The sequence below is a fragment of the Coturnix japonica genome, chromosome 3, assembly GCF_001577835.2.
Source record: "Coturnix japonica isolate 7356 chromosome 3, Coturnix japonica 2.1, whole genome shotgun sequence".
In the NCBI taxonomy this organism is placed as follows: Eukaryota; Metazoa; Chordata; class Aves; order Galliformes; family Phasianidae; genus Coturnix; species Coturnix japonica.
Window position 1 is genome coordinate 64,310,517 of NC_029518.1, and position 15,537 is coordinate 64,326,053.

At 35.2% G+C, this 15,537-nt stretch overlaps 1 protein-coding gene across 2 annotated transcripts in view; it reads left to right on the top strand.

The window, feature by feature from the left end:
- ASCC3 (activating signal cointegrator 1 complex subunit 3) overlaps positions 1 to 15,537 on the top strand; it is a 247,601-nt gene that overhangs the window by 43,558 nt on the left and 188,506 nt on the right. For both annotated transcript variants that reach the window (XM_015858848.1, XM_015858850.1), the window contains exons 6-8: positions 1,498 to 1,705; positions 2,457 to 2,598; positions 3,155 to 3,280. In XM_015858848.1, coding sequence (XP_015714334.1) covers positions 1,498 to 1,705; positions 2,457 to 2,598; positions 3,155 to 3,280 — 476 coding nt within the window. The remainder of the gene's footprint in view (positions 1 to 1,497; positions 1,706 to 2,456; positions 2,599 to 3,154; positions 3,281 to 15,537) is intronic.

The window sequence follows — 15,537 nt, forward strand, 5'->3', positions numbered from 1 at the left end:
GGACGTTTCTGCTAGAATAATGTAGGAAGGATATTTTCAGTATTGCACTTTCAAGACGAGCTTTTACCACTGATGCCCTAGCGCTTCTTTCACTGTAGTAAAGAAGTTAATAGTGTTTGAGTATCTTCTCTGAGACTGAAGATGCTCTGCCCCAAGTTCAGCTTGTTTATTTTAGTAGGGCCCTCTTCTTTTTATTTGACTGAAGTGTAATCCCTAATGGGCACTCAAGTCTCAGCTTCCAAAAATTGCGTGTGGGGAAGAGAGTCATTAGGATTTGGAAAAACAGTCAACTTTGAGCTCTTAGTGTCTTGTGAAAATAGGCACAAGGCAAGAAGTGTGCACATGTTGAATATTTATGGCATGACTGTTATTATACAATTTACTTTCACTGCTAAAAATATGATTGTTGTGCTTATCAGACAAAGTAGCCCTAGTGTGTTACGTCTGAATTAAATTTCGGCAGAAAATTGTATCAATTATTATCCCCTTTAAATATGAGACAGACAGAGTTAATGCTATTGCTGTGGGAATTCTGACAGTTTATTAGATTTAATTTAGCAATATCTAACAAGTTGTAGATGCCTTATTTAGTGCCCCGTTACTGCTGGTAAGACAATGGCACAGATTCTTCAAAGTGTCACTCAATTGAGTTTATTTCAGTTTTCAACATTAGAGATAGACTGCAGTAGTACATTCAAAACAGCTGAGTATGTTACACTCAATCAAACCTCTGCAGCTAATAATCTGCCGAATTTTGAAGTCAGATGTTTAAAAGTACTGATACAGTTAAAAACAAACAAAAAAATCCATCCATCACAATGCATATAGAAGACTTGATTATGTCTTTGTTTTAAGTTTGGAATTAATAACAGTAATGGCATTGGAAAAGCAGATGTGACTGGGCTTTATCAAGTTCCTTGGATTTGCTGTGTACTGTAACTATTCAGTTTTATACTGCGAACTGTTCAGTCCTAGTGCTTTTCCACATAAAAGGAAAGAGTCCTTGTGGCTGTACAGAATAACACTTCTTTTCTCATGTGTTCAGGGAAACGAAGCTGTGGGTATGCTTTCAATGCAGTCATGTTATCCAGTAAATGCACGGTTAATGTTAGGTGAAGAGGCTGTTTTAAAAACAACAAAACAAGTTTGTTTAGTCTACATGCACAGCCTTTTTACTTAGCAACGTATGCACATTAAGGGGACAAATAAGTGACTTTTCCAGTGTTGATGAAATTATCATCAGTCCCAAAAAGATAGCCCCTCCTTTTGCTGCTAGTCTGCAGTATTCCACCTCTTGCTTTGGGATAAAGAATCTTTCTTGCACCGTGACTTCAAATGTCCTATGAGCTGTTACTTCTTATGGACTCTTAAGACCAACTTCTGCATAATTAAGTAAGGCTAAGCCTTTTAAAAAAACATATGTTTAGAAGAAAACTGGGCAACAAAAATGATGGAATCTAGTACTTAAAAAGATGCATACCTGTTTTCATGTTGCAGAGCAGTGCAAGAAGTTTATAGGTGAAAATGCTAAACCCAACTATGGTTGTCAAGTTACAATTCAGTCTGAACAAGAAAAGCTGTTAATGAAACAATATCGTCGTGAAGAAAAACGAAATGCCAGAAGAGAAAAACAAGCTGGGGAAGATGGAGAAGTTTCTGGTGAAGGACTCATGTGTTTTGATCCCAAAGAGCTGCGAATGCAAAGGTAATAAATGCCAAATGTTGAAAAATACTTCTGTTGTAATTGCTATTTCAACCTACCATAAATGTTTATTTTCTTTTAGTTTGCTTTGTAGATGAGGTGATTCTGACTTCAAGTCACGTTTTATTACAAGTGTAGAATTTGTTTAATATGAAAACCTAATTTTCAGGAAAAGAGAGCAGTGATCTGCTTAATGAGAATCTTCTTGGTCTCATCTATGTGGGTTGGAGATGCAGATTAGAGGGGTAGGCTATCTTTCTTACTTTCTGTATGTACACTTCTTGCTTAAGATTTATGAACTCTGTACTAAATCTATCAAAACTATCTTTTTTTTCTTCTCCAGATTAATGGGTACTATTTTCCATGTTATCAACTAAAGGTAGTGGGAAGAATAAGGGAGGGTAAGAATAAGAAGCAAATAAGGTGTTGCATTTCATATTGAGAAGAATACAGTGGTACTGTTATTTAACTATGAATACTTGTTGCTATATAATGTAAAAAGATGCAAACTTGCATTAATTTAGGGAGTCAGCGTTGCAGTGATTGTATTGATTTTTATTTAACAAGTGTGCTATAAGAACATAGTTTAACTAATGCCAGTGAAGACAAAGTAAAACTCCATTGTTAATAACTTTATGCAATGCTTTTTTTTCATACATTTCCCTAACTCTTGCTCTTACTTTAATGTACCTTGCCTAGCTTTTGTGGTGGCTGCCTACAGTGAGCAGAATTTCTGCTATTTTTCTGTTTACAGGGAATTAGCACTTTTGAATGCTCGAAGTATGCCTGTCCTGAGTAGACAGAGAGAGGTAGAGTTCAACAGAATTCATTATCCACATGTTTACGATTCCCGAGCTGAAGCTATGAAAACATCAGCATTCATTGGAGGTGCAAAGGTACGTGTTTGATGCATGGCCCTTCTACAGCAGTACAACTATCCCCGTAAGCAAAGTGCAGCAGGTTTCCCTTTGTTCTCTGTGAGATTTCCCTACTAATGGGAATCCTATGCTGGATTCTTTACTCAGTATTTTAAATACACACATTTTGTTTTTATTTTAACCCTAGAAGAAATAAATATGTTAGTATTTATAGTACGGATTATTTTTATTTCTAGGGTCACTTAGGCCATTAAAATACTGTTTTTTTCCTTCGATTTTTGTAAACCATTGAACTGACTTTATGAAATTTCTATTCTTGAAATGTAGTAAAGTGGAGTTATATTTTATTTTTCTTCTTTTTTAATCCTTTTGAAACCATTTTCTGAGTAGTAAAACTGTTTATTTTCCATTTAGGAGGTTCTATGCTATCTATAAAATGAATCAAAAAGAATTGCTTTTATTTGGGATTCCTTTTTTTGAAGGGAAGTAATGAAACATTATTTGAAGTGGTATATAAGTAATTAAATTTTCTGTTTTCATATTTTCAATTAATTTTCCTGTAATACTGTTTTAGGTGTTATTACCAGAATCAGTTCAGAGGGAAAACAACAAAATGTATGAAGAGGTGAAGATCCCCCATAGTGAACCAATGCCTATTGGAATTGAAGAGAAAATTGTTTACATTAAAGACTTAGATGAGGTGAGTAAAGCAGTTGAGAGATATGAACTTTTTTTTAACTTTGCTATTAAAAACAATTTGGAGAAAACATTACCACTTAATAATGTGATTTGTAACATGCAGATATAGCCATTTAATTTCATCACTAATTTTGAGAATATTTGTTGGAGGGTGTCATTTTGTTCATGATGAATCTGATCAAGGAAATTCGTTCTCTAAACTTCTACTTTGTGAGCTGCAGTTCTCAGTTCCTTTGTCATTACCTGTTCAGCTGTTTGTGGTTTAGAGCTGTGACTTGAATGTTCTTTAAAAAATAAAGAAACAACAAGGTTATTTCCATTCTGTTCTCTTTCTGTAAGCCACACAGAAAAGTGAGTCTGGGCTTCTTTCTCTTGACTGCTGAAGATTGGCTAGTGACTGCTTTGCACTATTGTGCAGATTATTCTTATAGCATGATGCTGGTGCATAGTATTGAGTACCGTGTGCTGTACAGGGTGCGAAACCTTCTGGAATACTGCTTTGGAGTAGCAAGAAGGCTGCATTATTAGTAAAAATTAGCTGATAGAAATGAGAGCAATGAGGAAAGAATGCAAGTAACATGTTAACTTTTTAAAATTTATTGATGATATGGTGGTAAAAAAGCTGAGGTAAGGAATAAAGAAAATAGCAACAAATGTGGTTTAATATTCACAGTCTAGAACCAGCAGTATTCTATCACATGTACTTGCTTGTTTTTCATTGTGTGTATCAAATCACTTGAAGAATGGAATATCTAACAAGTTGTCAGCAGCAAAGAATTACGAATGTGTGATGAGTATTTAAACATACACATACATCAGCAGAGTGGTGCTTCTACTTAGGTTTGACTTATGGCAAGTTGTTTTTTTAATGGCTGGTGTGGATTCCGTTTTAGGGGGGAGAATCATAGAATCATTTAGGCTAGAAAAAACCCAAAGGATCATCAAGTCCAACACAGGCCTAACAATCATAGATTGCACTCAACACAGTGATATTATAAAGGAGCCAACTTTTTGGTTTGAGAATTTCAAGTTGTAACTGCACGAATTTAAGGTTAAAAACCTGAACTGCATTTATTGAATGTATTTTCCCTGAGGATTGAAAAGAACTAAATCTGACTGTGAAGTGTTTATTTATGCAAGAATTTAGTCTCATAGGAGCATTACTTTTTAGTCCGTAGGTTTTCATTTGCACAAGAGTGATTTTTAAGTGCTGTATGTGTATTTCTCTTCAGTTATGATTTTGGTCACAGGTGTTAAGGTGCAGTCTTTGACTATGTAATATTTACTTAGGTAAATGCTTGGTTTAAATTTAGTCTTCAGAATTCTTGAGTCTAGAACTGAGATCATGATAAGGAGTTCATTTATATTTTGAACTTTTTGGCAAGAGCTAAACCTCTATCTTGCAAGCTGAAGTAATCTTGCATTTAAAATATTTTAAGTATTGTTTTAGATTATTTATATTTCTCTTACCTCCTTAGGTTGACATAAATGTTGTCTGAGGACATAAATACATTTCACTAAGTAATAATTTTAACAAATCACATTAACAAAACTGTAGACTCATTTTTTGGAACAAATGTGAGGCAAAATAGCAAAACTGAATCAACATCGAAGGGAGAAAAAAATACCTCAAATTAGCACGTGTCTCAGTAGGAAGCTGTTATTTGTAAGCTTGGAAGTGTAATCCGAATACACCTTAAGCTACACTCCATAATAAATGAATAACATATTTTCATCAAAATAATATATTTTGGTTCAATAAAGCATTATCTGAAACCTTATGGCTAGATTGGCTGTGATAGAGATACTAAGATGAAACACATGATTTAAACTGGAAAAATCCAAATTCTTGCAGATGCTTAATCCCAAAATATCCCATAATAATAACTGCAATCAGTAGATTGCAAATGTGAAATGAAGTGGCCAACCTTTCACAATTTATCTTCTGTAAAAGCACAATGTACCATCTGTCATAAACTGCTGACATTATCAGCAGTTTTAATGCCCCTACCTTTCTAAGCTTCAGTTTGTACTGTTTCCCCTCCTGCCACAGCGTAATTCCATGGATGTCATATCATTTTCTTTCTTTCCTATGCCTGTTGAGTGGAAGATGCTGTGCTGCTGCTCAGGAGCATCTCTTATGTTGTCAGTGGAAGAAAGGTGCTTGCATCCCACAGGAGGAGTTGCACAGAGAAGGACAGCATAGTTGCTTTACTGCAAGGCAGCAAATCCCACCTCCAACACAATTTGTAGATAATTATTATTATTGGCATTTACTGGTATTTGGAGAGCTGTGTTTTCACCACAGTACAAGCACAAGTGGCTTATAAGTAGCTAGTTGGTCACATCTGTTTGGTCTGAAGAATTACTGTACTGTTACTTACAAAAGGGGCATGTTAGCTAGGTTGTTTTAATAACAAGAATGTGAAAAAACAGACTAAGTGCAAGCTTAAATGTATGAGCCTTTGGCTGCTTGACATGCAGCTTGACTACCACTGAAATATATTTTTGTACTTACTATAAAGGTGGCTTTGCACCAGACTTTTTGCCAAATAAATGTACCTCTAAAGTCATAAACTCAGGTCAGGGAAAGTTCCTCTTCAAGACTGTGAAAACAGGTTTTACCTAACAAATTACTGTTGGTGAAAAATGACTTCAGGTTTTTACCTAAAGTGGGTTTCAGGATTTATTTCTTTGTTTCACGCCATAGCCATTTCCTTATACGAACACAAGATTTTTATTTTTTTTCCCTGTACATTATATGAAGGAATTATTACAAAATCAATATTCCCTTTTTTTCTCCTGTAATGTTTTCTTGCTTTTTGAGTTGTACAAACAGGCCCACTGAATCAAAGTGTAGATGCTGTTGCATAAATTACATTTTTCACATCCTGAGTATTTGAACATTTATTCTACAGATTATTTCAGTGTATATTTCATTTGCATATTTTCCAAATAGCAAATTGACTGTTGGAACGATTAGTTTAAACATATTTCTCATATTATTGAGATTTTTGTTATTTATCCATTGAAAGCATACTAGGAAGCTGATCTAAAAAAAAAAAAAAAACAACAAAAATCTTCAAGTTCCACAAATGTTAGTCCCAGCTTAAAAATAAAAGAATAAAAATCTTCATACCGTGTTTAAAAAAGCTGTTAATAACACAATAAAACTATTTGATAGAGCAAATTGTGAGCTACAAAACACTATTTTTCAACACTCTACTGTTAGCTATGCTTGTAGAAATTTGCACCAGTGGAGGTGAATGAAACACACCACCCACCACGTTTCTGTGCTGAAATCCACTCTCTGGTCTCCATCGATGAATGTCAATGAGCACAGCTTTTTTTTTCACCTGGAGGAATTCAATTCCACACCTTTGCTTTATATGCACTTCTATATCAGATGCTGCTTTCCAGACTGCCTTTCTGCAGCCATCTGTCACATGGCAACAACGTGTAACAGAATACTGGCAAGACAGATCAGTCTCTACTGATCTACCATACCCCCAAAATCACCTCTGATGTCATGGGCCAGTATTATAATATGGGAGGCATTACTTTTGCAGCAGCCCTCATATTTTGGATTTGGGGTGTCTTCACCTTTTATGAGTGAATATTCTACAGAGGTTAAACATGCAATAACGAACCAGCAGTTTACAATCTGTTTTGCATAAAATTATTATCTTTTGAATAGGAAAATCCTGTTTCTTATTAGAAATAAAAATTACTTGTCATCAAAGAGATCTGTTGCCATGGCACACAACGTATACAATGGAATTCTGATCTCAATACTTGCTTGTAATCCAAAGTTGGAGAAACTACCATTAAAACAAAAAGTTAGAAAAAAAAGTAGATATATAACAAAATTTGTAATTAAGACAGATTTAATGGATGGAATTTTGTCTGACAATCTGATTTCACCATACAATGATTCTTCCAATGTATATGTCTCCTGAAATGAGAGTTTTTTTCATGTCTGAAAACTGTATCAAAATATATGACGTAATGTTTGAATAACTGCTTATTACTTCTTGTGAAAGGAGAGAGAATAAAGACTTAACTTTTTTAGAGGATAAAGACTTTCTGTTTTTTAGAGTAGCAATACTGAAATGGAAATCAAGAAATAAAGTTTGACCATATGGGTGGGATTTATTTATTCTGAAATACACATCATAGATATTTGCTAGCTCCTAAGAGCTGAAGCAAATCATGAATGTGATTATCTCTTAGCTATTTCATGAATTACCTCTAGAACATAACTAGCAAAGTTATTTAAATAAAATATATATAAATTTTGGTAAGGATTGTGATATATCCTTAACATTTCAGAACTGTGATTTTTGACTTGTCATAAAGATACATTTGATGCTGTCCTTGAGAGGACTTGTCAACACAGGGTGAGAAACAAACTATTCTGAAGCATCTCTGCGTTAAGAATGTGTGACGTGATTGGCCTCTTGCTCATAATCCATGATGCTACTTCCATTCTCAGTCCAAAGTTATCCTAGGCACTTAAAAAATAATAATAATACTTAAATTTTATATTTTTATTGTAGGTACATATAAAGAAACACACCATATGTGTTGTATATGTCTTCTCTCTGCACCTTTCTGAAAGGAGGTTGTGGTGAAGCGGTAATCAGCCTCTTTTCTCATGTAACTAGCAGTAGGATTAGAGGGAATGGCCTCAAATTGCAGCAGGGGAGATTCAGGTTGGACATTAGGAAATGATTCTCCAAGAGAGAGAATTCAGGCAGTGGAAGGGGCTGCCCAGGGCGGTGGCTGAGTCACTGTCCCTGGAGGTGTTCAAGAAATGTTTAGATGTTGTATTGAGGGGCATGGTTTAGTGGGAAATATTGATGACAGGTGGACAGTTGAACTGAATGATCTTGCAGGTCTTTTCTATGCTTGGTGTTTCTATGATTCTTCTACGTGTATTTCCTATTGATTCTTAGTTGATTTTTGAAGATGCTTCTTAATAAAGTCATCACCACTATCTTATGTATCCTCCCCCTCTGTCTCCTTCAGCTACACAGTTTTGTTTTTTTAATTTTTCAGTGGAAAGAAAAGATTTGAATACAAAAAAGGGAGATGAGTAAGGAAAAAAAAAAAAAACCAAAAAAAAGAAATAAAACACCAAAACAGATCTGTGCCCCTTATACAGATGCATGTGGGATACAAAAGAGAGGGGAACATGGTGAATTACTGGTGATGGACATAAACAGAAGTGTCATCTTGTCAGATTTTATGAAGTACGGAAAGCATCTTCCACTGAGTAGCAGACCATACATACATTTGTGTCAATACACCATTATGGAAGCAATAACAAAGTTCATCTCTTTCGGGACAGAAAGGAATGTGTCTTGTTGCTCATGGTTTTCAGAGCTAGGAATTATATAAGTGATCAGATGTAAGTAAACCTGTATTTGTTAAAATTATGTGCTCCTTAAGGTGTTAATATAGTGTGACTTACGTTTTTGGTATAATTATGTGAATTGAATCACTATATTGTTTTCATTTAAAAGCAGACTACTGGCTTTAGAAATCAGAAGAATATTCAACAGAGAATTATAATGAACTCGAGCTTTTGTTATTGTGGCATAAGTATGGGGAAGTAATTGAGAGATTCTTTCTTTGAATTTTAGGTTAGTGGTATTTCTGGAGACATTCACAGGTGCCCATTTGCATCTACATTTTCAGTTGGTTGCTCCTTGATTAAAACAATAATAATTTGCAATTAACCTTTTTCTTATTCCAAAACAATGTTCCCTGTTTACTTCTGTCATAGATCTTTATTTTCATGGGCTTGGCAGAGGGATGTTTTCTTTAGTCTGATATGGCACGAGTTTGATTCTTTTAGAATCAGACTGCTTGCAGGTGTCCTTGGTAATACGGCTTTCTTCAGATCATCTACACAGATTTTTAAGATGAGTTCCCACAAAGGTGAAAAAATACCTTTAGTCTGTTTTTTTGGCCCATAGGATTCCCTTTGCTTTAAGGTATGACATATATTGTAGCGCCTTAAAATTGTCTCTGCTTACATTATGATCTGATCATTTGTTCTTTGAGTAGCATTGTCATGTGAGGTTTCACTGAAGATATTTCATAGTCTTCTATTCTTTTTAAGATCAGGAATGTTTTCATTGTTTTTCTTGAACAATCAGTTTCTAAATGCTGTTAGGGAAGTTTTTTAGATAGTACATTATAGCAATGCATATTTTCAGTGTCAGCTTGTCTGTTTACATACTCACATAAGAGTTTTGGTTATTGTGTTACCTGAACAAGCTGCACTTAAGGTACTGGGGATGTTAAGGGTGGCAAGGATGCTATTGAAATCTATTAAATGTGCTCTTTTTGTATGCATGAACATGTTTTTATTTTCAGTGGTTTGATATTAATGAAAATATTTTTAAAAAACACTGATAAGTGTTTGTACAGCAAGAAAATAGTCCTTCAGAATTTCAAGTAGTGTTTTCAAATGGTCTTTCACTAGTGATGTTGTAATTGAAAGTTCAACAGATCCTCATTTTATGGATACTCTGCTTGGTCTAAGTACTAGTAATGTGCAACTTTCTTTATTGAAAGCAGCTGTGTAAAATCTGGGTTGTCATTTCTCAGGCAGTATGGTTTTAATGACAAGAATAATTAATTGACTATATGGGACAGAGGCTAATACTGAGCACTGTATTAGTAAACATAGAAAATTTCATTTCTTTCAGTTTTTTAAACTCATCTGTGTATGAATTATGCAAAATTTGCTAAAAAATCTTGTTTTTATATGTAACTCTCTCTGGATTGTTGCATATTCTTGCAGTTATTTGGGTTTTGGGTTGCTCCTGTCTCCTTCATGCAAATAACAAGTGTAGATAAACAAATACACATCTTAATATTAACATGAAGTAAAACTGACTTGAAGAAACCATTAAGCCTGTTTCATTTTCTACACAGCTGCAGAGTATGTGTATGTTGTGTAGTACTGCCTCTGAAATTGTTGAAAGTCTGATGGGAACACTTACAAAGGCAAAGCAGTAAAGGGCACCAGCTGCTGGGAAACACCTGCTGAGCCACTGTGGGAATTAGGTGCATCTGTCTGTAGCTAAAAGTAATCAAACAAAGTGCCTACTTACACCTGTCAGTACTTTAATTTGTGTAAAGATTCAACCAACGAAAGTCATTTTGAATACCTTAAAAAAAAAAAAAAAAAAAAAAAAAAAAAAAAAGCGCAGAACGGTTCAACAGAAATATGTTGAAGAAGTTTCTCATTGAACTCCTGTTGTACATCTTTATTTCAATAAGAATGAAGCCCAGATATGGCAGCCAAAAGTCTCAGTTATACTCTACAGTGTCTTACTAGAGGATGCATACAATATCAAAGAGGTAATGCAACTGTTTGGCTTATTTTAAGAGCCTCTGGAGGGGCTTGATTGTGTGTTTCCTGATTCATTACAGCATACTTGATTTGCTGAGGATGATAATGTACAATTTCTTTTTTAAAATCAGATGTCATTTGGGCATATTTCTTAAGTATTTTTTATTGCAGTTCCCAATCCATGGTAACTTTAACTCAGATGTTCAGCTTCCCTCATCTACCCGTTGCTTTCCTACAGTAAATCAAGCAGAATAACTTCTGGGAGTGCTGCTGGTTTCTTTGGGAGAATGAAATAGCTGTGTTCTGATAGGAAAAAAAAAAACAAAAAACAAACAAAAACAAAAAACAAAAAAAAAAAAACAACCAACACAACTGATTGTGCTCAAAGTCCTTTCCAGCACAATGCAGGAAAAAATCATTTAACTTTTATATTGTAAAACAGGTACTCCCTTCTTGGTTAGCAGTAGTGTGAAATTAACTGAAGTGGAGAACAAAATTGAGCTGTAGAAAAATTATGACACCAACAGTTATTTCTCCAGAAATATTCTTCTCTCAATATTCTCTCATTTTCATTCAATCCTTTAAAGTTATTACTAGTTTTAACTATAATTACCCTTCAGAATAGTCTTTTAGTTTGCCTTTTTTGTTAGATGTTTTTAGGAAGAAATAGTTTAGCTTGCTCTTAACAAATAACATAAGTGATAATATCTAAGTTATATAACATATAAGTAAATAATTTGGAAATATTATCCTGAAATATGAAATGTTAGAAATGACATCTTGAGGTGCATAATGAAATGCTGTCACCCTGCTCTCCTAAAGGCTGTAATTTTAAATTTGCTTTCAACAGAAGACAAAAATTAGTTTACCAGTTGTGATATTGGACACATTGTCAATTCAGTGGTATGTGTTTTAAATATGATATGGTAGAAACCAATTGCCAATAAAAATTCCTGAGGCATTTCAGATAGGCATGTTCTACCACAGTGTAACACCATGTAGCACAGAGAAATCCAACTTTCTGGTTGGTAGTGGCTTTGGGGTTGTTTTTCCCTCTCTTGTTTTTAATCACTGTAGTATTTGAAATCCAGCTGTACCTACCTGCTGACATTGCAGTTATTGTGTTTTCTGATTTCGCTAAATTAGAATATTAAGAAAAATATTTAAACTGAGAAATCAACTTACTGAAGGCTCATTTTTTATTCTTGAGAGCGGTACATTTTTGCCTTGTTAACTAAAGATGAAGACTTTTATTTTTGTATAAAGCACAGGAAGTGATTCTGCAAATGTTTTAATGGAAGTGACTCAAAGTGGTTTTAGTCATTTTAGTGATTAAGACTGGACAGTAAATGAAATGCCTCTTCTGTGTACTGCTAGGATATAGTCATTTCTCAATGACAATTCAAGTATATGTGTGTAAGAGGAATGCAGTAACCTACTTTACTTTGATAGCATACCTAGAGGCACAATTTAGTTCCTGGGAGTAATCAATCATCAGTGTAAAGAATAGTGTTTGAAATTCTGTTTAAAATTACACTCAAGATGAAATTTAATTTGTATTTGTATGAAATGTAATTTCAAAGTGAGAACACGCAAAGATGAGGGAAGAGCAGGTGCTAATTCTGATTGTCTTATAAATATTATAGCATAGCTCTTACTGTAAGTATTTTAGTTTGCCTGATTTCAGTATTTGTCTTTAGTCAATACAAGTTTCAGTGCTGACCTGGAGAGATGAATTCTCTTATCTCTGATATGAACAGTTCCAAGTCCTGGATGGTTAAGCATGAGACTACTTCCCTGCCATGCTTACTCCTTAGGTGGACATGTTTTTGCTTACTTGTTATCAAACGTATCTTTAAGCCAAGCGGGAAGCCTTATGCCTCTCTCAAGTTTTGCATCAGTAATTTGCCTGCATCAGTAATTTGCCTACATCAGAAAAGACTGTTTTGCATACTGATAGCTACTGTAGTAAGAAATTTACCAGAAAGTCTAGAACAGTAATATCCTGCAGCATGTATCCTTTCAAGGTGTATGTGATAGTTTTGTTAAATCTGTAGCGCTGCTTGCAGTGCAAGAAACGTTTTATTTCACCACCTTTTCAGTTTTTACAACTTTGCAGTTTTCAGTGTCCTAATTTTCTGAGATCCTAAATTCAGAGAATTGCTGAATGGAAATGCTTAGATGCAGCTTTTTAGCACATTTTCTGTCTTAATTCTGACCTGTATTGTTCACAGTATCCAGGAAGCATGGCATGCTTCAAATTAGATCCCTTTCACCTGATGTCTGTCTCTGCTTTATGGTCATCATTTTTCAGGTTTGGCCAAAAGCTAACTGCAGTTCTCTATCTATACTGTTCATCTCTACTAGATTTTTCCAGGCTAACCTAGCTGCAGTAGCCTTGCCTGTTTTCAAGATGTGTTTTTGTCCTCAACAACATTTACTTTTGCTACTGGTGTTAACCAAATTATTGCTTAGAAATCATAGAATGGTTTGGGTTGGTAGGGACCTTTTAAGATCATCTAGTTCCAACCGCCCTGCTACAGGCAGGGACACCTCCTTCTAGTCCAGGTTGCTCAAAACCCCATCCCGCCTAGCCTTGAATTCATCCAGGGAGGGGGCGTTCACAACCTCACCAAGTAACCTGTTCCAGTGTCTCACCACTGTCACAGTAAAGAATTTCTTCCTAATATCTAGTCTAAATCTGCCTTCTTCCAGTTTTTAATCATTTCCCCTTGTCCAGACCCTACATGCACTAGGGTTATAGGACAGAACTGTATGTTTAATTTCTCCCAAAGATAGAGAAAGAAGATTGCTTACATTGACCTCTTGGAGATTAACAGAAGTTGGAGCAGTGTATTCCTACAGGCAGCATTTTAAGAAAACACTTTGATGTACATTATTTAAGGATATTAAGTAATCACAATTAAGGAATTGTGATTACTTAAAGATTGTGAAAAAATATTTTCTGAAGATACTCCTGACTTTACACAGCTATACTTCTGCTTCAGTTAAAAAAGCTGCTTCTTTAAATAATACATGTTTTGTGCAGTGTAGTGTTTTGGTAATTGAACATAATCACTGGTTGCATTTTGGGTTATCCTCTGTACATCATTTGTTATAAATACTGCAAAGTGTTTATAAATGGCTTCTAAAACTAATTAAATGGAATAGGAGGGGAAAGAAAATACAATCCTTTTCAAAGACCTGACAAGAAATCTCAAAATGAAGTAACAGGAAAGTTACAAACTAAAAATGACTAAAGAAGCCATAAAAATATTCAACTGAGCTATGATAGCACTGATGTAATCAGCAGATCTCCAGGAAGCCCATTAGCACTTTATAATGGTCTACTTCGTGAAGATGAAAGGAATTTTGAAGATGATACACTAACTAAACATTGTACATACAAAACCTGATGCAAGGCAAGTAAGCTTCTGTGTTCTTATAAGCAAAATAAACTGTAAAGGAATATTGATAGAAAAGACTATTGTAACGCTGAAATATATATCTTTTTATTCACCAAAAACACTTAATAGTTTAAAGTGGTTATTTTAATAAATTTCTGATGTGCTCAGACATCCCAATCCTACAAATGCAACCATGAAACTTAATTTGAATGGAACTTATTTTTTCAGTGTTGTGCAAGCTTTAAACTTGATTACTTTTTGAAAACAAAGGTACAAGGTTTTGCACCTGTGTTGGAGGAAGGAGCTGTCTGTGAGAGTAACCCTGCAGAAAAGGACCTGGGGGTCGAGGTGGATGAAAAACTTAATGTGCGCCAGCAGTGTGCTCTTGCAGCTCAGGAAGCAGATATTACCCTTGGCTCCATCAGAAGAGGTCTGGCAAGAAGGGACAGGGAGGTGATCTTCCCTCTGTACTCTGCCCTTTTGAGTACTATTTGGAGTACTGCATCCAGATCTGCCCTCCCTCCCCCAATGCAAGAAAGATAGAGAACTGTTGGAGAGGGTCCAGAGGAGGGCCACAAAGGTAATCAGGGCTGGAGCACCTCCCATACTAAGACAGGCTGAAGGAGCTGGGCTTGCTCAATCAGGTGAAGGGAAGCCTGTGGGGTGATGTCACTGCTCCTTCACCTAAAGGGAGCCTACAAACAGGAGAGTCAATGCTTTACAGGGGTGGATAATAGCAGGACAAAGGGAAATGGTTTTAAGTTGAAGGAGGGAAGATTTCATTTGGATATCAGGAGGAAGTTTTTTATTATGAGAGTGGTGAGGTGCTGGGATAGGCTGCCAAGATAGGTTGTGGGTGCCCCATCCCTGGAGGTGTTCAAGACCTGATCGGATGGTGCCCTGGGCAGCCTGGTGGAGGTTGGAGGCCCTGCCACCTGTGGTAGGCGGTTGGAGCTTCGTGATCCTTGAGGTCCTTGAGCCATTCTACAACTGTGAAAAGTAACTAAAAAAGTGCAAGTCTATTAGCAAATTAATATCTTGAGGATCCATTTTTTTTCCATTGCAAAAGTATTAGGTTCTTGAAATTGGGGATTTTACCTGTCTGCAGCAGTTCTTTCTTGACAAAAAATCATTTGTTTATTTATTTATTATTGTCAGATTAGGGAAACAATTATTATTATATTTTTATAATGGAATTTCCCTTTTGTGAAATTTAAACGTGCAATAGACTTTCAGAGCTATAATCTTCTACTATCTAAAGTTTAATATTTTTTAAAGCATCCCAAGTTTATTTGGTGCTGCTCATAACAAGTTTTTACATTCTTTCTGGAGATCTAAACAGTTAAAAAATGTAAGGTGGGTCTTTCTTCAGAACCACAGAGAGGGTTGCTACTGAATTTTCTGTGTCTCTATGCAATTTAACTTAATTGAACTAAATTAATCATAAATAATTTTAAATACCATCTGTTTCTTCAGCAG